Source organism: Vidua macroura, chromosome 2 (assembly GCF_024509145.1).
Source record: "Vidua macroura isolate BioBank_ID:100142 chromosome 2, ASM2450914v1, whole genome shotgun sequence".
Classification (NCBI taxonomy): Eukaryota; Metazoa; Chordata; class Aves; order Passeriformes; family Viduidae; genus Vidua; species Vidua macroura.
In genome coordinates this window covers 30,184,961-30,210,355 of record NC_071572.1, presented here as the reverse complement: position 1 = coordinate 30,210,355, position 25,395 = coordinate 30,184,961, and the positions used below count along the sequence as shown (strand labels likewise).

At 39.9% G+C, this 25,395-nt stretch overlaps 1 protein-coding gene across 1 annotated transcript in view; it reads right to left on the bottom strand.

Annotated features, from left to right (window-relative positions):
- The window catches only part of TBC1D8 (TBC1 domain family member 8), a 49,233-nt gene that overhangs the window by 9,211 nt on the left and 14,627 nt on the right, over positions 1–25,395 (bottom strand). Inside the window, exons 3-11 of the mRNA XM_053970736.1 lie at positions 21,255–21,373; positions 19,696–19,924; positions 15,798–16,038; positions 8,288–8,495; positions 6,937–7,131; positions 5,517–5,699; positions 4,987–5,137; positions 3,725–3,939; positions 2,788–2,905 (exon numbers count right to left, since the gene is read on the bottom strand). Coding sequence (XP_053826711.1) covers positions 2,788–2,905; positions 3,725–3,939; positions 4,987–5,137; positions 5,517–5,699; positions 6,937–7,131; positions 8,288–8,495; positions 15,798–16,038; positions 19,696–19,924; positions 21,255–21,373 — 1,659 coding nt within the window. The remainder of the gene's footprint in view (positions 1–2,787; positions 2,906–3,724; positions 3,940–4,986; positions 5,138–5,516; positions 5,700–6,936; positions 7,132–8,287; positions 8,496–15,797; positions 16,039–19,695; positions 19,925–21,254; positions 21,374–25,395) is intronic.

Here is a 25,395-nt window from a genome sequence, read left to right as displayed (position 1 = left end):
TAACACAGACCCAAAAAACAGAGCTGGATTTAGAGAAATTTGAAGGAAGCCAGAGACAGATAGGCAAGACATATATAAATAGATCTTTCCAAACTTAGAGACAGCACTAACAAAACCAGAGTTTTAAAAGGAACATGCAACACTGTCCAGATCTTTCACAGATCTTATAAGTGCTGCCACTGTAGATGAAAGTCAAGCAGACATATTAAAATTGATTTTTCTGTCTATTTTTTCATTAGGCTCCCAGAAAACATTAAATCTGAGCAAATGAATCTGTATTACAGCGTGAGACCATAATGAGGTAGGAAAACACCAGGGCATGCATCTGAAAAATGATGACCTTAGATGCAAGATAAATGACATCTTCAGGACTGAAAAGGCAAATCAGAGAAATGAAATAAGGTTTTCAGTGTTTCAAGAATTACAGTGTCAAGTTGATGAGAGTTTTAACAGGTAAAGTGGGGTAAGATGCCCTGCTGGTTTATGCAGGGGATGGAAAAGTCATGGTAATTGACAATAGGATATGCCTGACCCTTGCCACCACTGTTGACCAATATACAACTTGTTTCTATCTTGCAACTATCTGCCTATAATTTCCTCATTGCAGAAAGGAGAAGGACAGAGGGAATTCTTGAAGGAGAAGCCCTGCCTGCAGGCTTTTCCCATCTGCAAGCAGTGAAATAATGAAAAAGCTTGTGAAAGGGGTCAGAGCTGGCAAGGCTGAAGGAGGGAGACGAAAGTAAGAAGGTTGAGTAGGACTGAATTGCCTAAGTTTTGAAAGCAAAAATTCTAACTAACTAACTAAAAACACACATAAAGGAATAGAAGATTTTGAAAGTCATGAAGAAAAGGTCTGAGACAAAAGGAAGCTAAGAAGGCCTGTTATAACCAAGGTCATTAATTTGGTATCTGTTTGGACTGCAGATTACTGGCTGACACTGCAGAGGAAAAGCACAGTGACGGGTGGCAAGGTCAGAGATCACCAAAGTTATTGAGAGATCAAAATGTGGACAAACAGTATTGGCAGGGTGCACAAAGAGGAAAAGTTTGGTCTTGGAAGTGTTATGCAGGAAGAAACAATACAAAGTTTAGACAAGAGCTGGTTGCAAATCAAAAAAAGAAGGTCGACTGAATTGCAGAGCCAAGAACACTAACTCAAGCAACAGGAACCAGAGGAGGGGCAGGGTGGAGAAGATCAGTAGCACCGATTTGGGCACGTTAAGTTCTAGGGTAAAGCAGAGCTGCAGAAATAAGTGCTCAGTGAAGCAACTATGGTGCAAAACTGCACCAGTGCCACTCAGCCAGGGAGAGCAGGGCAAAACTGAATTCCTGGCTCTTCACACTGTGGTGAGCCATGGCAGTAGAGGGACACAGAACTACTTCCTTGGGATAAAGAGGGCCAGAAAACAGAGACAGGACAACCAAAACTTTCAGCACTTAAACAATGTACGCTTGTAGCTATGGCAAGTGACGGGCAAGATATAAAGCACAAATCAAGAACAACTCAAGGCAGGGATGTGGCTGGCCAGGTGAGACAACTCAGGTGAGCAGCAGAGAATGCTACTTAAGGGCAATAACCCAGCAAGCATCAGAAAGTTATGAGTAATCCAAAGCACACTGTTGATATCTAGAAATGCTTGAATAGTGATAAAGCTGTGTTTCTGCTTTAATAATGGAAGGAGATGGAGAAATATGGAAGTCAGTTATCAAAATAGCAGTTTAAAGTCATGTCTGGAGACAAGAAGAAAAATTCTGACAAGTGGGACAGTTACAATGCCCAGTCCACTAGCAGAAAATACCAATGGCATTCAAAGCATCACAAAACATGCTAAGCATCCAGCTAAACTTTGGAATAACTCAGCTTTAACTTACCTTCTTGCCAGTTCAGTGACAAGACAGAAACTGAGCAGTGACACAGTGTCTGGAAGGAGGTGTAACAACCCCATCCTTCAAGGAAAAGACTGGAAATCTTCTCAAATACCTCCTTCTACTCCACAGGCAGCACAAGAGTGCCCAGACCACTTCTAGCTCCCAGAACCACTACTGCCAGGGCTTTGCTCCTATCCTCACTTCCTCACATGTGACTCTGGTCCCTCTCTTTGCCACAGCAAGGGTGTAACAGCAGATACTGCAGCTACAGACTAAGGTTAGCATTAAAAAGAGAAAATCTGTCAAACATTTCTGTAAGGGAAGTGACTGCAAAGAACAAATACTGCTTAGCCTCTCTCTTTCTGTGTATTAGGCAGTCTGCACAACCATCTTAAAAATAATGGCATTATACAGGGGACACAGCACACACAGTGCATGGCAGAGGGACTTGTATCAGCTCTCATTACAAAGGGCTAGTGTAGATGCAAGCCTGCATTGCTCCAGTAGCCAGGCAATTCAGACAGTTCAGATCACAAAGCAGATCTTTCCTACTTTCATCTTAAACAGCCTGAGTCTCTAACACTGCACTAGCCAAGTCTCTAACACTCCTAGCCAAGACGCACAAGCTCTTCTATTTATGTAACAGCCAAAAGTGTCACCGCCTTCTGACCAACAGGAAAGAAAAAAACAAACTGTGAAGTTGAGCATATACTTACAGATTGTGCAGTTCAAAGCCTTCAGACCAAACCAACCCTGGCTGGAATCTGAGCAGCCACTGCTGCTGTCCCTGCACACCACACAAGTGGATGGAGCACCTCATCCATGGCATCTGGACCCAGCTGACCCTGAGCACTTTCCCCACCCCTGCATCATATGGCTGCCCCTTCCCAGTATGCAAGACAAAGAACATGGGCTCACCTATCACTCGGTGGTTGAAGTAATCCGGCAGCATCCGCTCACACACAGCAACCAGCAGCCAAAAGGCTTCTTCCTCTTTGGCATACAGCAGCAACACAGAGGTCAAAATATTCATAGACTTACAAGGGCAAAGAAGAAAATGGGATTTGTTAGTGACAGCAAATCCTACCGACAAAAGCTCAACTGTGGCTATTTTTATAGAAAGAAAAGTAGCCTAACAGGATGTAAAGAACTAAGAAAAAAAAAAAAAAAGCAAGAAAAAGAGAGAATAGACAGCAAATACAAAATTTCAACCCACAGGCATAGCAAGTTTTCCAAGCTTATGTATACTGCTTTTCATAAGAGCAATAGGAAACAATAGAGAAAAGCACAGTACTGCGTTTGCCAAGATACAAAGCAGGTAACTGATACTGCAAGATGTTTTGGGGCTCCTTTCACTGCCCCCTATTCCAGTATCAGGACCACTCTGATGTTAATCAGAATTCAGGGAGCTGACCAGCTAGACAAACTATTTTCATCATTTATCATCAGTTTTGGAAGAAAGTGGCAGAAAGGTTCATTAAGCCTCTGCCCCAGTACATTACATAAAATCTCATCTGCACAGGCCAATTCGCCCTGCACTGCTTCCAAGTATTGTCCAAGAAATGCACTTTTCAACAAACAGAAGTAGCAGAAACAAATTTTTCCCCTCCTGAAACTATAAATGCAGTTTGCAAAATGCTGAAGAAATATCGTTGGTAGAACAGAGCCTTTTGGTGAGACTATGTAGTTGTTTTCCAAGGAAAAATGACATTTAATATCTAAAATTATGTACTTTTCCAACTGAAAGGTCTTTATTTATCAAAAGCACCATTACAAGCACTCTCAAGAGAACAACAGAGAGTGGGAAGAAGGGGAAGAAAAAGCAGGGAGCATTATCCCACTGGGAATTTCTCACCTGGCAGTATCCTATTTTGGGGTTCCTGTGCGCGTACGCCGTGAGCACCCTCCTGAGGGCAGCTATCCCTGTCTCGCTCTGGAAGGCTGGGTGCTCGGGCAGCGAGCGGTGCAGGTCACGCTCGATCTCCTCCGTTGCCATGCAGCACTTGCCCATGGATGCCTCCACCAAATGTACATAGTACCCAGGATGTGAGGTGAGATCCGTCTGGGCGTCTGAAGGCAACAGAAAGGAGAAAGAGGAAGATGGAAGCGGATAAGGACGATGCTAAACCTAAGTGTTGTGGGCATTACTGCTCAAAAGGGTGTAAGCAAGGTGGTTTTCCCCAAGGTCTGTGAATATCCAGACCTAAAGACAAAGCCCTAGCAGAATACACATCTTGAAAACAAATTAGCAAAGCTTACATGACACAACATCATCCAAAACACCTTGATTGAGCAAAAGATGTCTCCAGCAGAAAGTATTGGTTTGGGTTGAAAGTATTGGTTAAACATCATCTCATTCCAACCCCCCTGCTGTGGGCAGGGACACCTTTCGCAAGACCAGGTTGCTCAAAGCCTCATCCAGCCTGGCCTTGAACAATTCCAGGGATGGGGCATCCAGAGCTTTTCTGGGCAACCCCTTCCAAGTGTCTCACCACCCTCACACAATACTGGGAGAAATGTACTCAGCACTGTTCACGTCCTTCAAGGAGGAAAAGCTCCACATTTACAAATGTCTGAATATGCCATATATTGGATTAAGGACTAAACTTGAGATCACATTGTAGGCACATTCTGGCTCTGCCATATTTGTCAATGAAATGAGTTGTTTTTTCCATCTCCAGTTTCTGTAAGCCCTGCCAACATTCAACAAGAAGCAGGAGCAGGTCTGCCAACTTTGAGCTTGTCACTGTTTTGCAATAATCTGATTTGTCTAGGGCTAACTCAGTATTTATGCTACAATCTAATTGCTGCTTGAAGATGAACATTGTTTTATGAAAACATGATGCTAATTTTAAATTACATAGATTACAAAGATGTTACTTTGATTCTTCTGTACATCATATGATGTCATCCTGAGATAAAACTTTTACAGATCTACCTGGGTACATCCTTGCATATATTAGTTCAGTTCAGATCATGTCTTTTCCTTAAGCAGTATCACACGTTCCATGTAAAGGACATTTAATTGCCCTTGAGAGATTTCTTGCCTAAATGTTTTGCCATGTCCAGAATCAGATGATGCCTACAGCCAACATTTACATTTCTAAGCGTGCCCACCTGAGAAAAGCAGCCAGAGTTTGCCTCTTAAGGATTCCGGAATTCCCATAGCAACAAGTTTTCTGATCTTCTCTGTGCGAAACATGCACACAGTTCTGCCATACTCTACAAAATGGTCATCCCACAGGCTCTCTTTGATTTGCTCTCTAGACTGGGAACGAGAAGATATATTTTAAAAAAAACATCATGTGCATGTGAGACTTGGTAAACAAAAGCATTTCACATATTAGAAATTCCACAAGGTATTCCATTACCAATGGAAATGGGAAGTCTGCTCTAGGAACTTTGACTTTCCTCATTTTGAATATCTAATTCACCACACAGGGATAAAAATTATAAATATTCACCAGAATGAAATGGGGGGAGGGAGAAGAAAAAAATCCAAATAAAAAAGCTGTTATCCTGTATCTAATTTCTCCAACCAATACAGAATGCATTTTACCAAAAACACCTATCCTGACTGAATATAACCGCAGCTTTTTAAAAAACAAAACCTAAAACTCCTACAGCATTCCCCAAATGTTACATACCTTTCCAAAATCAAGGCCTGGCACTCCTGACTGATGAAAGTCTGACCTTAGTGCTTCTGCATTGAGCAAGTAATTGTTCTCCTTTTCACATTCACTTCTCTCTTTCCCTTGTGAAGCCTCTGTTCCCAGACATGCAGGTTCATCATCCCCCAGCGTGCACATGGATCCGAAGGCAATGCTGTTCTGCAATGCCAATCAAAGTAGTAATGACTGAAAAGGCTAAGAACTACATGCTCAACTGTCCTCAAGACAGAGCTGCATTATGCTTTGCCTTTTGCATCAAAACCTTTAACACCTTTCAGGAGAAAAGGTCTTACTCAAGACTTTATACAAATTGTCATCCATTTGCATGTCAGGAAAAGGGTTGTTACTTTAAAACAGAAGTTGTTAGCCAATTCTAAGTGTTCTTGATGACAAGCTACCCAACAGTCTTCTACTGTTATAATTTGAAAGACAAAATCACAGAACAATTTAGGTTGGAGAGGACTATCGTTTTCAATCCCCTGCTCAAAGCAGGAGCCCTCAGCCCTGGTTGCTGGAGTCTCTGCCCAGTCAAGTTGAGTAGCTCCAAGAAAGGAGAGTGCACTGCCATTCTGGACAGCCCGGTCCGGTTCTGCCCAACCATGAGGGGAAAGCTCTCTTTTTATCTATTCAGATTTTTCCTTGCTAAATCTTGAACCTGTGCTGCTTGTCTTTCAACTAGTATATTGAAGAAGAGTTTGCCTTTATCTTCCAACTCACCACTATTTGGCAGAAGACTGGCTGAGGAAGCCCTGATCCCTCCACCTCTCCTTATAAAGCATGTGTTCCAGCCCCTGACCATCTTATAGCCCTCCACTAGACCTACTCCAAATTATCAATGCTTTTCATGTGTAATTGAGCAGAGTCAAACCTGGACACAGTACTCCTGATCAGCCGCATAAGTGCTAAATAAAAGAGAATAGTAACATTCCATGACATTCTGGTTATAATCCTGCTAGTACAACCTGATATGGGGTTGTCTCTCTGCACTGTAAGAGCACACAGCTGACTTACAGGCTGGACTTGTTCATGACTCCTCCACCTTTTCCACACAGCTGGTCTCCAGCCAGCCAGTCCCCAGCCTCTCCTGTCACACGGGCTTATTTTGCCAGGTTTCACATTTGCTTTTGTTGAACTTTGAGAGGTCTCTACCAGCCCATTCCTCCAAACTGCTGAGATCTCTGTGAAGGGCAACCCAGCTGCCCATCACAGTCCCTGCTCTCCCCAGCATGTCAATCACAAATATGCTGTGAGTGTCCTCTATCCCACCAGCCAGGTCTTTAAAGGTGGCATCAGATGAGCATTGGCTCAATATCAATTTGGGGGCCTCCCACAGAAGGCAGGACAGTGGAATAATTGATAAACATATTGAATTAATAATAAAATAAAAGTTCAGTACCTGATTGTTATTTTGCAAGTTGTTGCAGTGCAATGGGTTGCCAGAGTTCACCTCTTTGAACCTCTGGAGCAGGTTCTCCACCAAAGTATCCCGGTCCTTCAGCTCAATGAACTGAAAGGCTGTCTTACTCCTTATGCTAACAATGATGGGATTAGGCAGAAGGCTTGTATCCTCCATCTTCTCTATACTGATTACCTTTTCCAGAGACATTACAGAAGATACATTAGGCACCACATCCACAAAATCATATTCAAATTTTCTACGTGTACCAGAACACAGCATTTCATATGCATGCTTTAAATGTGGTTATTCATATTGGTGTTCCTTGATCAAACACATCCTACTGCCTGAAGTTCATGGTCTCTCTAAAAGCTCAAAGCAGATGCCAAAAAGTATCCTAGATGCCTTTTTTTTTCCCTAAATTACTTTGCATTCCACTTCCAAACAGCAGACAGAGGTAAAAGATAAGAAAGGAATGTATGATTAAAAAATTATTTATAGAAGGATCAACTTGATCAAATTCTGGGTGTGGAGGAGGAAATTTACTTTCCCACCTTTGAAGATAGGGATAAACAATTGTTTTGTTCATTTTCATTAAGTATATAATACTGTTCTCATATTGTTTTTTGTTTCTGCAACAGTGGAAGGTAAGTTGCTACAGTTACAATATGATTTGGATATTACTGTATTATTAGTCCAGAATGAAAGGAAAGCTTTAATTAAGAGATCATAACAGCCTTGTATTCACAGCAGATAAGGCAGGTGTTAGCTGATAGCTTCCTTCTCCTGTTCTACTCCCACCACCTTCCCTTGCACTCTCCCTCTATTGATTTCATGGAAATTTGTCAGCCCATCACTGCATGCATAACATCCCCTCTTTCTCTCTGCCCTACAGCCTGGCAAAGTACCCACAGTTTTGTTAAAGGTTGTCTATGGAGGGAGAGCTCAACACCTGTGTTGATCCCAGGCAAGGATGCTTTTGCATTGCTGGAATGTCAGTCTCCATCAACATCAAGCTGGATGTACGTGTTTGTGGAGCTGGGAGGGGAGCCCTGTTCCAGTCTTCCCCAAGTCTTAGGCCAAGCAGACTCTGTTTTTGTAGTGTTCTGTCCTGCTACATTACTCGTCCATACTTCCCTTTGAGGATAGTTTTGAATCACCCATATTTTTAGGTGCTCAGGCCCTAATGAGTCCCAGAACAAGCTGTACAACAATCCTGAAGGCAGGATACACACAAACATGCTATCCTTTTTCATCAAACAATACTTTGTAGGTAAGTCAAGTGGCAGCAGAGGCTTAGGGTAGAAAAAGGCAGATAAGGACCCAAAATTAAACAAACAAAGAACTTTACCTCTCTAAGTGGGATGATAACAGTGCAGCAGCCATTTTCTTTACTGGCAAAACAGATATAACTGTCTGAAGTATACATTGTCCCCGCTGTGTGACAGCGACTGAACGGCGTCCAGAGAGAACAGTCCACAACTTCGTGCAGCTTCTCCTTCCTGGGCAATCTGAAGAAGGCCCGAAAGAATTCATTCTGTGCTCTGGCTTCAAGATCCCTTAAGAAAAAGCAGCAAGAACAAATCACAAGATCCCAAAAGCCAGGACATGCAGTGTGAGGTTAACTTTCCTTGCTGGCCTCACCAAGAGCAAGGAATACAGAATAAAACCACCATTACAGCAATCTTCAGTGCCTATGTGAACAGAGCACTGTATAAGCAACTTTGAAATATGTTAAAAGGAAAACTTATCAATAACTGCTTGTTTAACAATAAGGTCAAAAGCAACAAGTACAGTAACTAGTAAGGGAAAGGACACTAATTTGAATCAGCTGTTTTCCTCATTTGTTTTTTTTTTTTACATTATTTCTTAACCATGCATTTTCTATGGCTGCTGTATGACTTTACAGACTCCAGAAGTTACAAATTTCAGTGCCCAGGAGATAACTAAATCTTTCATCTGATGAACATATATTGAGCAAGGGAGATTAGCCTAATGTTCCTTGTTTCCCTTCACAGTAGCATTACTAACATCACCCCAGGGACTTGCACTTGCACCCAAAAGTAATGCATTTGCTCAATGACTACCTCCAAAGTGGTCAGTAATAGAAGTGTTAATGATGGTGGCATTTAAATGATGGAATCCTTAATTTGCAGAGGTATCAGCCTCAGAGAGCCCTCAGAACAGTTTCAAAATGCAGAACAGTTTCAGGTCAATTACAGACTCAGTTGGGAATAAGAGCACCAGCCACACTCAGTTTGAACTTGGCCTCCTTCCAGCCACCTACCCACATTTATGTGAAAAGTTTAAATAAATGCAACTTTCATTACTGAGCCATGGTTATACAGACTTGGCTTTGGGGACTTATTTTTCTTCTCCTTTCTTAATGAAGAAGCCTGCAGTAATTTAGAGAACTATGCAATTACATTATAAACAGGCCATGGCTATTAGCTCACCAACAGCAGCTCCACAAACATTAGGGCTTAAATTCTATAATTTTCTTTACTACAAGTAAATTTTTCCTAGCATGATTCACCATAGGGAAGAGGAAAAAAAAAAAAGGCAAAAAAAAAGGCAAAAAAAAAGCGCCTGATTTTATGTCACTGAAAGAATTTAAAGCGTGGGCTGAAGCACAACAGGGAGTGGTACCTTGGTGCTGTAAATCCCCTCTCCACTCCTTCCTTCACTCACCTCTTCCCTGTTAAAATATAAGTTGAGACAAATGAATCCACTGCCTCAATAAGTAAATAAATTGTTTGTTTGGGTTTTGGGTTTTTTAGTTTAGTTTAATCCATAGAAAAAGACATAGCCATGTGGAACAGGCAGGAAGACAATCCAGAACAAACTGAGACCTGAGAAGGGAGGATCTGTATCTGCAAGCAACAGAAAATACAGAATGCGCTCAACCAGCGTTCAGCTTCTGTTTCCTTCTCAAGCATTATCTTCCTTAATAATATTATCCAAAGAAAGCAGACAAATAGTCTCCTGTTTTTTCACAGAGAACAAAGAGAAACCCTCGTTGTGAAGAAAGACAAAAAGGTTGCTCCTGAGCTAAAATTCCACAGCAAGAGTAACTCTGATAAGTGCCTGCAGCGATCTACTATTGTGACAAGGCTGGATCAGGATATGCCTCCTAGTTAACTCACCACTAAAATATTTTCCATTTCTGCACAGCACAGATGAATGCTGCTGATAGCATCTGCAGTCAGGTCTGGTAGTGCTCTCCTGCTATTGTGCTGCAAGGTAAGAGCCTCCCAGCATCTACTCAGTTGTGAAGATTTCTCGACCTTTATATGAAAAGAGGCTTTAAACAGAAGAGTGGGACATCTACTGAGGCACATGTTGTGTGTTATTTAAGAGCTGATTGTTTCCTATGCTCCAAAATCTGAAGCTTCTGAGTTTTCAGGATTTTCCTGCATTTCTTGGGGCTGTGGGCTCCACATGCAGGGTCTTTCAGACAACAAACCACAGGATTCTAAGCTGAAGAAGAATGACATTAATCACATCTGAAACTAAGTAAATTCACCAGCACTGTATCCACCCCCACTCACTCATGGAAGGCTGCCAATCCCAACATCCCTGGAACTGCCTGTCCCCCCATGACTCACACACAGGCTCACAGAGGGACACCACAGAGAACACACCACAGCCAGGGCTGCCCAAGAAACAAGTGCTGAAATGGGCCAGCTTGCTTGGAGGAGGGATCTCATAATGAAAAATGGTAGCAGAGAGACAAGATGCTGTCAGCACCTACCACTGTGGGCTCAAACAAGAGATTTGATTCCAAAGTTCAACACCAAGAATATATTTCCTGTTAAGCAAGCAAATTCTAGAGCTTAAAGGTTTCGCTTCATAAACACAGCCAAACAAAATTAGAGTTGGTTAAAAAAAGCCCCAACCCTACAACTCTAAAAAACCCACAAACAAATTTAGCTCCTAAAACAAGACAGACAATTGTTTAAACATGATGCAACAAATATGGCCCATGTCACTGAGTCCCACAGCTTCCATTTAGAATTTCAAAAGACCTCCAATACCAAACAGAAATGCAATTTTCTACTTGCACCCCTACCTGTTTGAAAATTTCTGCTCTCGCTTAACTATTTCCAAGTCAGTTTGATTTTTAAGCAAATGCAGCATGCTGACTGGTACTTAACTATAAAAAGGAAAGCTATCATTATGTAAAAATAATGTTTACTGAGTATTTACACAAGCATCAGAAAAATAAAAGACAACAAGATGTAACTGCCTTGTTCCCTACTTTTCAAGAAACTCAGCAATTCCTTCTGAATGCAGCTCCCAACTTGCATGTTATGGGATCATGGACTGTTTCCAACTCCAGCACTTCAAAGTGAACGGCAAGCCTGAACTGCAATAACTCCTTGTGCATGACCCCCATGTTACCTTCCAAGAGCTTTAAATTAAAGGAAATAACTCACACAAGACTAACAAAATGCCTAAAAGCATCAGGATGCTTAAAATGCTGTCCTCACTGTCAAATGTTTTTCTGTGCTTTAAATCTAACAGAAGCCAACTTGGCAAGATTTTAGCTCTGCTGAGTCACTTGTTGCCTATCTAAAATCTAAACAGCCTTGTTGACCTCTTGCTTTAAGAGGTTCTAAGATTACTAGATTCTTCTTACTGTTGAGACTCCAGAAAGTAAGACACTTTGGAAGTAACACATCCAACAATATATGTCTTGTTTTTCAGAAGAACAGCTAAATTCATGTGGGAAGAAAGGCTTCTTATAAGCAAGTCAGGAGATGTTATCTGAGAAGAGCTAACATGGACTTGTCAGGACACATGTAAACTGAACATCATTCCCTTACACAGCAGGAGCACTAGACTTGTAGATGAAGGAGTTGCAATGAATGTTTTAGCCAAAATTTATTAAAGTCTTGATAGATCCTCTCATGGAATTAATTAAACAACAAGTGGCAAACTGTTGTACCAACATAATTACAAAAGAGTACCTCAAAACACAGCCCTTCAGGGCTTCCTAATAAATTAGAAGGTTGTATCAAGAGGACCCCCTTGGGAATCTGTCCTAGATTAGCTTCTGTTCAATGTCTTCATTAGCAACCTCTATGATGGATCAAGAGCTTGTTACTAAACCTGTACTTGATGCAAGCTGGTAGAGGCTAATGAACATAACAACAGGATCAGGTTCAGATTTATATTCACAAATTTAAGGGATGTTGTGGGAAAAAAAGCATTATAAATATTTTCAGCTGTACATCATAAGCTTCACAAATGCAGCATGGAGATTAACTCCACCAGGAGCCATCCCTTGGGGTTACATAGGAACACAAACTGAACAAGAGCCAACAGCCTCATGCTCACAGGAGAAAAAGGAACACTGGCTGGGCTGCAGAAGTTCATGGCCACCAAGATGCAGCATGGCAGTCCCAGAACTGTCAAGGTTTCTGGGGCAATCCTATATCCCACCGCACACCTGCCCCCACATGGCATCAGTGATGAATGTGACTGAGAAGAGTGACCAGAATGGCCGAAATCCACACTGATAAGAAAACAGTGGTGGAAGTAGGGCAGTGAAGCTTAAAAAAAAAAAAATAAAAAGAGAAAGGAGATACACATCAAACACACAAATGATTGCTCTAAGTGAGCACAAAGTGCTCTAAAGAAAGTGAACACTTCTGATCTCTTGAATAGTACTGGGTAGAACAAGAAGTGACAGACTCAAAAAGTGTGGGAGATTCAAGTTAGACCTCAGACTTCTAAGTGACAGAACAGTGAAGTGCTGGTATGGATCCTGATATGCCCATTACTGCAAATCCTAAAAAACACATTAGGCAATCACAAAGAGATAACCCAAACCCAACCTTTTGCTACAGAGATGCAATAAAAGGAACTTTTTTCTAGTCACATTCTACTTGTTGCTCAAGGTTTAGCATTCTCAGATTCTCTCTCTGAATGAATAAATGCAGATTGAAGTGACATTTATGACTCAGGATACTTCAGTTTCCATTGAGCTTAGATCAGTGTTAACAACGTTCTTTGCCTTCACATGAAGCAGAGTCATTCTTATTGGTAATTCAGAGTTAAACATGAAGAAAAAAATCTGATGTGGTTAGAGCCTGGGAAAACATATCACACTGTTGAAACCTTACTTACACCAGCACTAAAGCTTTTAAGTTGTGGGTTCTGCTCTGCAGAATTTCTCACTACATTTGAGAAATGCAATGGGTACTTTTACATCCTGAAAGAGATGGAAATTAGAAGTACAAGAAACCTATACCAGAAACTGCTGCAGCCTTCTTTTTAAAAAATAAAAAATAGTTACCATATGTGTTCCAGTAAAATTGTATGGCATATACATATGTCTGCAAGAAATGGCATTTGTAGGTACCAAACACATCAGCTTTACTTTGCTTTTTATGGCAATTACTTCCACTGCCATTAATCCATTCATAATTCATTGTTCTCTGCCTAATCATTTCATTAAACAGCACAAAAAATTGCATACTGACTTGTTTGACTCAGGCCATGATATAATTTGTGTCACAGGCTGTGGGCCTAATCCCACAGCCTCTCTGAGTCCCATCCCTCCACTGCTCAGCAAGATGATCCCAAGAGCCCCAGGAATGGCAAAGGTTTATGGTTTTCAGACTGTAGAATATACAGATCATGACAGCACTGAAAAAGTATTTTTTAAAAAATAAAGATATTGAAACAAGCTTCTCACAAAAGAAAGCCTAGCAAACAAAAGCCATCCACAGTACCTTCATTAATTTGTCAGAGCTGGAACAGTTCCAATGATGTGTATGTCTGCTTTCATTTTCATAGATTATTATTTGCTTCCAAATAATGTACAAGAATTAACAATGACAATTAGAGGGAATGTGTTGAGAGGAAAGTAATTGCTCTTGTAGTACTAAAATGGCTTCAAGAAAAAAAGCAGCAGCCAAAACTTCATATACCAAAAAAGTAAAACCTCCCTCCAAAACATGTTAACACTAAAAACCAGTTTATCCACTATTCAAACTACAGTCTTGCTTAATCACCTTACATCAAAGTGGTTGCTGAAGTGGGACAAAGGGCACCAGAAACAGCAACTTATCCAACCACTACCTAATTCATGCAGAGGAAATGGGATTTTGGTATCTTCCATGCCATCCCAAGCCACAGCACAGGTCAGAGCAGAGAAATCTCCAGCAAATATATTTTTGTCCTTCCTTCTCCCTCTGTTCCTTTTACTTTCTCTTTTCTTCTTCAGTTGGAGAGAAGGAGATAGAGAACCTGTTTGAATAAGTGTGTGGGATGGTTTCTCTTGCTTGACCGCTAATAGACACATTACTTTTCAAAAATGCCACAAGGTACTTAAAAGTTGATTCCCTGAGAGCACCTTTTTATAGCATATTACTAAGCTTATACTTTTCTTTACAACTGTAATTTTACTTTCTTTCCATTCAGTCAGTACCCCTGATTCAAAGACTATTTTGGGAAGTGACAATGATAAAAATTGGTAAATGCTGAAAAATATCTCCCCCCAGGTTTCTGTTACATCTCTTCTGGATTTCTCTTCTTGCATCTAACTTTTCAGCCCAAAAGCAGGAGGAACATAAAGTGGTAAAGCATGGAAAAGGGCTGAGATACAACCTACCACAGCCATATTCTACATTAGCTGAAGTACACTTCCCTACATCTCTTGAGCCAAACACCTACAAGGTTAAAAAACCAAGTTATACACATGGAGTAAAAACAATGGTAATTCTTGTATTCCAAGGAATCCTGGTTATTAAAAAATGCAAAGATGTTTATGGGGTTGCTCATCACTGTGTTACCTCAAGTGAATTCTTCAGTGACAAAATCCTGGTGTCACTGATTTTCCTTACTGTGTGTGCATATGAAATTGCAGAGGAAGTCCATTTTATTGTTTTAAACTCCATTATTAAACTTTGCAGAAGTGTTTAGCTGAGATATAGGTCCACCACCACTGTAAAAATGTCCCTCAGAAACAATAAAATGGCTACTGGTCTTTCTTTTTTTGGGAAATGATACCATGCATTCCTCATGTTTTAGTCAGGAAGCAACACCTGATTCCCTTCATACCCCTGGCAGAGGGAGAGGAAGGAAGAGCAGGAAAGGGCATGATTCAAGAGGAGATAACAACTCCACAAACAACACATTTAGAATAGAAGTGTTTTAAATCAGCACCTTAACCTTGATGCCCTAGGCAAATTCCAGTTTGGGCTATTCCATCCTGCCCACCTAAAATTCCTCAGGGCAGCTTCCCTCCCCCTTTCTCAAAGCAGCAAATAAAATACAGAGTTGTGTGTTGTGCTACCAGCAGAGAAATAGCCATCAATCTTTTCCTGAGAGCCAAATGCATTTCTGTAATGGGAGAGGAATGCAGGGATGCATTTCAGGGATGCAAGGGGTAGAGCTGACAATAGCAATACCACGATTGTGTATTTTTAAAGTCCTGTAACTGCTCACTAAATTGGCTATGGCAATCACACTAGTGGGAATTCTACGTTTCAGATATGATCAAAAGTAGTAATTCCAGAGAACTGAAGGCACTAGGAAAGCCTACACATTACCAAACATTTAAGCAAAATAATGCTGCTCTTCAGGGAAGATGGAAAATATCCTTGCTGCAATCTTCCCTTCTATGGGAACAGTACTTATGAAACTTTGTGTTGTTTAAGGGAAGAATATAAAATCAAAACAATATATCTTGCATACAAGTTAAAACGCACCTTTTGGATACACCATAACACATTATGAAGTCTCTTTTGCAGCCAATCAAACAAAGCTTTGAAATCTTATCCAGCTAACACACCAAACCATGAAGCCCACTACTGAACCTCTGCTCATACAACAGTCTAGCTTTTTACCTCTTGGTAATCTGAGTAGGGTCCTGCAGGCCTGGATCCAGTTCAAAGATTTCATTATCCAGTAGCCTTCGGAGCGTCACATCTGCCAGTTGCTCCATGATTCTGAAAGCCTCAGAGATATTGAGGAATGTGGAGAAGTCGCGCTCTTTATTTGCTGTAGTGACACGGACTGTGTCCGTCATGAAGACATTGGAAGTTCTTTCCAGTTTCTGGACCTCAACCCAAGGAATGATAAGTTTCACTGCAATCCAAGAGAAGAGCAAAAGTGGGTTGGAAACTTTGGTTTCATCTTCCAGATTTGGGAAACAATCAAATTAAGAATGAAATGCAAACCAAAGCGGAGAGAGATAAATTTTTTTGGGAAAGATCAATGCTGAAATGTCTGTTATGACTCAGCATTCAATCTCACCCACTCCAAAAGACATGTCTTTTTCAGAATCTCTCCCTCAAAATTTTAACTATCTTCACAAGAAATGCTAGACTGGGGAGTGGTGTCTTTACAGAACATCTGCCATACACTGTGCTCCTAACTCCTTTACAAGTAATTTCTGCAGCCTGCTTCCGTACCACTAGAAGAAAACAGTTCATCTCCAGAATACAAAGATAAGAGGGAAAGGCTTTGTAATCTCCTAGAAACAAAACAGTAGGCAGGTAGAAAAACAATTACATGCACAGTTACTTCAGCTTTTAAAATAAAGCTAACTCCCATCCAAAAGAAAACTTTTTTGGAGACTGCTATAAAGTGTAATTACTACTATAAACAAGACATTAAAAAAGCTGCCTAGACTTTGGGATCTTCTCATTTGGTTGCTTTTTACTGAAAAGATGTACAGGGCACATCTTGCCCTAAACATTAACTATAGTCAGGCTTGTTTATAGAGAACAAGAAGTGTGGGACACTGTTCTTTATACTTAAAGCTGTTGAATCATATAAAAACAAGTGGCAAACAGAATCAGCTTACTTTAGATAACCACTGCAGCATGTTACTCGCCTCTCACATGAATCTCTGGGTAGAAATCAGGCTGGAAAGGACTTTAAAATAGATTCAATTTCTTCTTAACAACTGTTGGAAGCCTCCCAGATTTCTCTGTGCCAATAACATCAAGACTACACCCCTTAACATCCCTAGCTGGTCTCCTGGTGCCAATAAAGCAATAAAAAGGCAGTAATAACAAACATTGTCATATATATATGACACTTATCAAAGATCATTTATCACCTAAGGAGCTACCCTCAGCAAGTTTTCTGTACTACATGAACCACAGCTGTCAAGATTATTTACAGATTGCAATTTTTTCTTACTTAAATAAAGCACAGCTGCATCAACATGCAGAGACGGTTGCAAATGATTATAAAATCAACTGTACCAGCCCAGCCAAGGGAAGAAAGTTTAAATAATGCCATAGCAACAGCACTGCTGTTCAGGCAGGGCAGAGTCACACAGGCTCTACAGTGTTGGTTACAGAAAAAGCACAACAGCCTGTACGGGACCCAAGAATGATAAAAAGTACAAAGTCTTCGAAGTTTCAGAAAAACACAAATTTAATTAAAAATGTGAAGAAACCTTGGCACACCCTTTCAAGCTATCTGACAATCTAAGCCTCTGAAATCCTACAAACACTTCGAAGCTTAGATAAAAGGGGACTTGTCCTGGAAAAAATTTTTCATAGAGTTTATCTTCACATAAGCAGTAAATTAATTTCATGAGAAGTTGAAAACAGGTTCTGATATTGCATTCCAGGTCACTTCAACACAAAATGAAACAAGAAAACTGGAAAAGACTTGCCAGAAGCAGAAGACTTAACGCTTTGCCTATAAAGAGATATCAGTATATGATTTCGGGGGATTTTTATAGAGGTAAAACACAATTGAGAACTAATTTTATTGCAACTCATATATTGGGTTTTTTCTCTGTGTAGTACTGAAGAACACAATAAATGCGATTTCTTAGCAATATTTTCAAGACCAGATTTAACCAGATTTTATTTGTGATTGCTGCCTGAAAAAGACAAAGGCAATGAATCACTTGTTCTGCATGTAATCAGCATCAGCTTCTCAAACAGTAACAACCAGAACTGTATTAAATCTGGATTATTCCCTGTAACACAAATATTTCATAAACATGACAAAACACTAGCCCAGAAACAGAAATAATCTGCTTTATCACAATCAAGGAAGTATTTCAGCATATATGCTGCTTCCCACTGAGCTAGGGAAGTTTGTTTAACCAAAAGAAAATTCAGGGGGTTTTCTCACATTTCCATGCAAATGTATGGGAACACAAAGACAACGCAACTGCCTACATTGGGGAATGAACAGTGTATTTTCCAAGTTCAAAATAAAAAGTTGCAAACATGTAATTGTTTATTTGGTTTGGGGTTTTTTTGTTGATTTTCATAATGAATATTATTAAAGATAAGAAGAAATCTCTTCTTAAACAATACAACATGATACTGTATTTCCATTATCATTTAACAATCTGTGGTATTGCATAAACAAAATTTTTGGAACCATATAAAGGGTTTTTTGCTCTCCCTCCTCTTTCCACTGTTATCTATCATTAATAAGTATCATTTCTGCTTTGTGTGCTTTGGCAGACTGGCTATCTCAGATTTAATGAGAGAAAACCTGCAATGATAATAAGAAGAAATGATTGACAAAGGATATTATTTAATACTAACCAGAGAACAAGGAGATTAAACAAGAACTCATATATCTAGTATATATCAAGAAATTCCATTCTACTCTTTACAGCATAACTCAACTTTTGTTTTTATAGTGAATAACAAACTTAGCTGCATTTCAAATATAATTCTTCCATCTTTTGCTGACATGACAAAATAATTGGCTTGAAATAATATAAGGGAAGAAAAATACCTCCAGCTCTAAGCATGTTTTTGTATGTTTTCAGTCTTAGAAATTACAAGTTACTATCTTTATTAAGATGAACTTAATTTCTAAACCTACAGCTATATCTCAATATTAAATCCAGATGGAATATGGCAAAGTTTTCCTAACTGATCTAACTGACAAACACTCCTATATTTACAGCAGTACAGGCTTCTATTGCTAACTTTGTTTAAGTTCCACCAGGATAAACAAGCCTTAAAAGGCTAGAGGTTTATTCACAATTTTACTAAACAGAGAAATGCTCTAGAGTTTAAATGGCTACATGCATTTTTACCATCTTATATCTGTTACTTTTATTTTTACCTTCTAATATCTATTCTCTCAGGCATTTCATTCACATAATTATTTCTCTGTAGAAGAACACCACAACTAAATCCTTAGAACTTGCTGAACCATCTGAAGGGCCAAAAAGCCTCAGGATACGCTTCTCGTGACCTTACTGCACTGCTATTCAGAAACACAAACAAATCCCTAAATTGCTGTTGTTTTTCCTTAAAAGCTCTGAATTTTCACCTGGTTTTCCAGGGCACATTCCTTTTATTTGTCCTGGGATTTCTTCAGGCATCCCTGTTCCCACCAGCCCTTCCGCTACCACCCTGCTGCGATGTGGGGACTCTGCTTCTCTGTCTTTTGGGGGGGACTCATCCTTACTCACCGTTTTCAGCACTAAAACTCCTTAATTTAGAACTTATGGGAGGTCTGCTACATCTTAAGGTTGCTTCACTATGCCAAAAAGAAAAACCAGGTAACAACTATGTCTGTGTGCTCTTGCAGTATTATTTTTATTACAGGATTCATATTAAAACACAAAGGCTGAAGTGAAAATTAAATTAAACAGGATTTTTCACCTGAATAACTAAAAACTCAGAAACTAAACTTCAAAGGTGAGCTAGGCTTTTCATAAGAACCCTGGCTATTCTTGCTTTTAAATGTAGTTACATTTATTTCTCTCCCCAGCGTAAGATTTCTTAATGCATTTACACTTACATTCTTTGCCCAGGAAGAAGGAATAAAAACAGAGATGATTGATGCTCAAATAAAGCCAGCCTTGCCGAGGAACTTTTCCTTTCCAACAGCAACAGGAATAATAGGTGATCAACTTCTCTGCTTCAGGAAAATTAAATCTGGATTCAAATTTCACCAGGGCTTCTCGGAACTTCTCGGGGTCTTCCTCCTGCTCAGCAAGTTTGCTGCTCGTTTCCTCTGCAATCAGTGCCTGAGTCCAGAACAAGACCATATGGCAGGATAAAGCTATGGCACTCGCACTCAGGCAAGCTGCTACAAGCTATCCATTCAAATTCTAATAATGCAACACTTGCTGACAAAGAAATTCCAGTTAATTTTCACAAATGGAGAAATTTTTCTGGTACTTGCATCTCTCATACATTTTGAATGCTCCCAAAGCGAGACTTTTGGGGCCTTCTTTACCTTATCCATAGGTTTTTCAATGAGTCTGGCAGGACCATATCTCTGCACTTTCATTATGCTCTTATTTCATATACACAGAGTAAAAATAGACTAACAGTTGTGGCTACTGACCAGTACTATTTACCTATGAAGAAGCAAAACAGTCAGATGTGTCAATAACTTGAGACATGTTTGGAACCATTACAAGAACAACGCAAGAACATCTACATAAATATAATTAAGATTTCAGATTTTTAATAGTGGTATTACATCAAAGGAGTTAAGTATGCATTGCACCATGCAGACAAATAATCCATATGTTACAGCACCTGCTATAGTTTGTAATTACCAAGCAGTCCTAACATGCTAAGAGTCTTCAGCAGGTGCAAGGGTCCAAAACCTGGATTTAACATTAACTAATGAAACCTGAAGAATTTTAGATATGTATTGTGCTAGGTAACAGGTTGTCACTGTGATATCAAGAGAGATTAATTGAATTTGGTATTTCAGTGCACTTTAGATAATATGCCTTTTTTTAAAGAAAGCAGGATAAAAACTGGGATTTGTACAGTGATGTTTTGGTTTTGTCCTCTTCTTCCCCAGATTCAGAGCCCGCAGAGCTCACAGCAGCAAGGTTGAAATTCACCAAAAACATTATGTTCCTACAAAATTTCCAAATTGAAAAATAGGCTATGGAGGGAAGAACATCCCATTAAAACTCTTAGCAAGAAAAAGCTTGTAGCAGGACCTGAGGAACAGCAGCCACCAGTGAACCCACACCCCTACCCAGACATCACCAAGCTCCTCTTAGAGTATGTATTTCATTAAAAGCAGAGATCAGAACACCAGGCTTTCTAAGTTATTACCCACATGCCATTGTTATTTTTAATCTGATTTATGGTCACAAAATCCCTCTACTTTAAAAATTCTTTAACCGTCCAAAAGGATGCTCATTTCTCCAACCTTGTGGCTAGCCAGCAGCTTCATGTGCTGGCCACATCAGGTGCAAGAGCCACACAGAAAACAAGTCATGTTTATATGATCAGAACCAAGGATGAGTGACAACAACTTCATTACATTCTTCTAAAAAACCATATGTTATTGGGTAGGGGAGGGGGTAAGTGAGACAGTTTCCTTACCTTCACTTTCCCTTTGACAAAACTAACAATATCTTCCTTATTGTCAAACACAGACAAAGTATGGAGCAAGTTTTGTTCCAGCCATTCCCAGTGCTGGTTTATTTCCTCTGCAGTGGCACCTGCAGAGAAAAGCAAAAAATAGTATATTGAAATTAATCCTACAAAAAATAAAATGGAAAGCAAGGGAGAAATAAACGCAATAAAATGTACTATTTCATAAATTTATTATGAGAAACTGAACTTTCAACCTCAGAATTCTTAGCAGCAAGAAGGTCAAAAAGGTCTCGTTCATAGCAGCATAGTTAGAGAAAAAAAAAAACCTCATTGTTTTAGAGAATTAGTTTTAGGGCTTTTAGTTTTATCTTCTCAAATGCTCTCAGCCAGCAAATGCTGCATTAAAAGTCAAAGCAGAAAAACATCAAAACTTCATCCTGAGCTACTAGACTGCAGCTTATTCTGACATGACATCCTCTAAGTGGCCACTGGAAACCTTTGATTTATGCCCTGTTCCCAAAAGTCCCCGATCTTCCTCTCTGCCTCCCTCAATACACACATGCACACACATACCCCACACATACACGTGCACACCCTTTGAGAGGAATACAAAGCCCTCTATAATAAATAAAGTACCTAAAAAGGAGTTTGGTTCAGCAACACCTAAAGGTTCTACAAGCGCACATTTCTACAGTTTGGGGAAGAAATAATGTGAACAGAAATCTTTGACTAATACAACTTTTAAAATCTTTAAAGCTTCTTTCTCTAAACATCTGAGGGGTTTGCTGGTTCTTTAAATGTAATCTGTTCACACTAACTCCAGAAATAATATTTCATTCATTACTGATTTGCTTTGTCTCCTTCTGCTTGAAACTGGATTGTCTATGCATGACACGATGACAGAAAAGTCATAGCAAGATGGGCACCATACAAGGCCAACAAAGGAAAATCTGGCCCCTCCAGATCTTACTAGTCAGTAATTAGACCTTATAAGCAAAAAACTAAAGACAGTAATAGTTGCTTCTCCCAGTGCCTTGCTTGTGGAAGAAAGAAGAGAAATAGTTGTATGTAAAAGACATACAAATCACACATGAATATAATAATAAAATTAATCTCAAAAAGGAGACCCATTATCTCAAGATTTGTTTTGTGTGTACATTAGTGATGCATCATGTTGCCTCACAACAACAAAATATTATAAATTTATGTGAGGATTTTCCATTTCCCTCTGCTCTGTTTTCCATGCAGAATGCCAGCTGGCAGGGAAACCTTCCATGCTTTAACTTCCCTAACAGGAAGGTCTTGTAATGAAACTTCTTAAATATCATTAATCAAGGTTAAATTTAAATTAAAAAATCATAAAATCAGAGACACTTAAAAGTCCTTTAGGTCAAGAAAACAAATTATATAAATGTTTAAGAACACCAGAAATGCAGTAATTTTATACTGAAATGGCTGCACAAAGCAAATACTGAGTTGAACCTTTATTTCTGAGTAACCTAAAAGATACCAAGTATATGGGCAAGCTGTCAGGCTGCCTCTTGTGAAATAAGCTGTGAGCAAGATCCTTTAGATAGTAGTATCCACACTGCTGGGACTGCTCTGGGCCCAGGCAGCAGCTATACTCCACAGGGACTCCTGCAATATCTCCTGCCTGCCTCCAGGGTTTCTGTTCAAATACCAAAAAGTCATTTTGGCCCTTTCATTTGGTCAGGCCAACTCAACTTTTTGAGTCCCTTCTTTATTTCTAATTTCTATTTCGTAGTTTGAAGTTGTTCTGTGATTTGACCCAAGCATTGCCAATCTCTTATTTCCATTCCTTATTCCTCTTCCTGTGATGATGTTCTGCATAGCATTTTATTCCACCTTTTACCACCTTATTCATCTGTCAAGTGTTTTGTCTAACCACGGCCTCATTCCTCAGAATCTTTTCTTTAAACCCACTTCTCATCAAATCCTTTATTCTCCCTCTCCTAAAACCAACTTTGCTTGACTGAGACTTGAGTTTCTTTTTTGCCCATGAGCCTTCTGAAAGGAAAATTTCAAGTGGCTCTACACAAGGGATGAGGTTAGACTTTATTTTTTTTACCCTGTACTGTATAACATGATTAACCATCTGGATTAAAACATCTCTGCCAGAACAGCCGTGCAGGGATCAGATTTCCTAGCACCTCTCTGAGATTTGCAAATGTCTGTAACAGACCTGACCCTTATGCATATATTATCATTTAAGCCTAGAGCTCCTGCAACAGAGGACTGCCAACATACAATGCAAAATGTCATTTTAATTAACTGCTTGATGACATGATGGCTATCCACAATTAAGTTACACTGGGAGACTGGAAGGAGCTCCTGGAACTGCTCCTTGCCCTCACTATACAGCAGCGGGAACAGGCCACTTCTGTGTGGGGAATGTCCTTCTCCACCTTCCCAAGAAGGGGTTGGGGTGATGCTCCTCTGACTCCTATTGCCAGCTCTCCCCTGGACACTCATGTCAGGATTTCAGCGCAGCAATATTAGTCACAAACAGCTTCTGCTCCATGGTTCTTGAGTTCTGTGCAGCTCTGGCAATTGTCTATGTTCTACCCATGCAGCACACAAAACAGACCCCTCTGCTTTCCGCTCCATTACTATAAATCTCATTTTCTCAGGGATGAGCATCCATTCAGAAAAGCCAAAGAGAATTTTAGAAAACATTAATCATGTAAGTTTGTCTCAGCAAAATCCTTAGCTATTCCAACCCAGCAAGTTTGTCATCTGGTGTTCCTTCAAAAAATAAAAAAAAAAAACCAAAATCAAAAAACCACACCAAATTCTGTGTGCAGTAAGAGTGTGGGTAGGGCAAGGATCAGCCCCAGAAAGTAGTATTGCATATGCTCGAATAATCAAGAAGCCATGAAAGCAATGCTTTTCCAGCGAAAGCTACCTGGTTTCCTCACAGGACTGTAACGGCATGAAGGTCTTAAATTTCTCCATGAGATGGCATTACTTAAATATAAAAAGGAGGGGAGGAGGGATAGAAAGCACATAGCAATTGCAAAACAAAGAAAACCTAGCCAAAACAAAAATAGCCCAAATAGACTTTACGCAAGCTTCTTCACACACACATCTGGCCCAGGGAAAAATTCCCAGTATTAATGGGGAACATGCAGAGGGATCTCCGCTGAACCAAGGAAAAATTGCTGGATAAGCATGTAGAGAGGAAAGGGTTAGGGTGAATATATAAACTGACTCTATATAAAAGACTACTATGTCAAACACTATCAGTGACATGCCAATATTTACATTATCTAACTATTTCATTACTTCATCTGTATAAGAAAGCATAGAAAAAGATAGCATATTTTCAGTTGGAAGGGATCTACAACAGTCACAGAATGAGAAAGGCTGGAAGGGACCACAATGGGTCCCTTCATCAGGTTCAAACTCCCTGGTCAAGCAAGGTTATCCCAGAACATATTGCACAGGATTGTGTCCAGATGGCTCTTGGAAGTCCCTATCAAGGGAGACTCCACAACCTCTCCAGGCAATCTGTTTTCTGGGCAATTTAGTAACAGGCCCACATTATTCTTTGTTTTCCTTTTGTTATTGATGCATTTCAAGAAGCTCTCCTTGTTTTCCTTGAAATCCTGGGAATCTTCTAGTTCAACCACCTGACCACTTCAGGACAGACCAAAAGCTGAAGTTACTGAAGCTAAGGACATTGTCCAAATGCCTCTTAAACATTGGTAGGTTTGGTGGGATATCAACCACCTCTTAGAATGAATCCTGTTCCAGGATCTGGCCACCCTTTTGTTAAAGAGACGCTTCTTAATGCTCCCCAGTCACAGCTTTGAACCATTCCCAAAAACTGCTGTAAATTTCAACGCTACGATTTTTGAGATGGGAGAAGAAGAAGTAAGAACAGCCCTGCACACTGGCCAAGCAACAGTGGGATGAATGGAACTTCAGATAGCTTTTACTGGGTCATGGCAAGGTTGCTGCAATTCATGTTAATATCATGTTCCTGAAGATGAACTTGACTTTCAGAAGTTACAGAAACATTGCAAAAGGGATTAGTGCATAACAGATCAGGAATTTGACATTCCCTCCCTCGCTAACAACTTTACCTCCTAAATCTTCCAAATGTTCTAGTTATATTTCATTA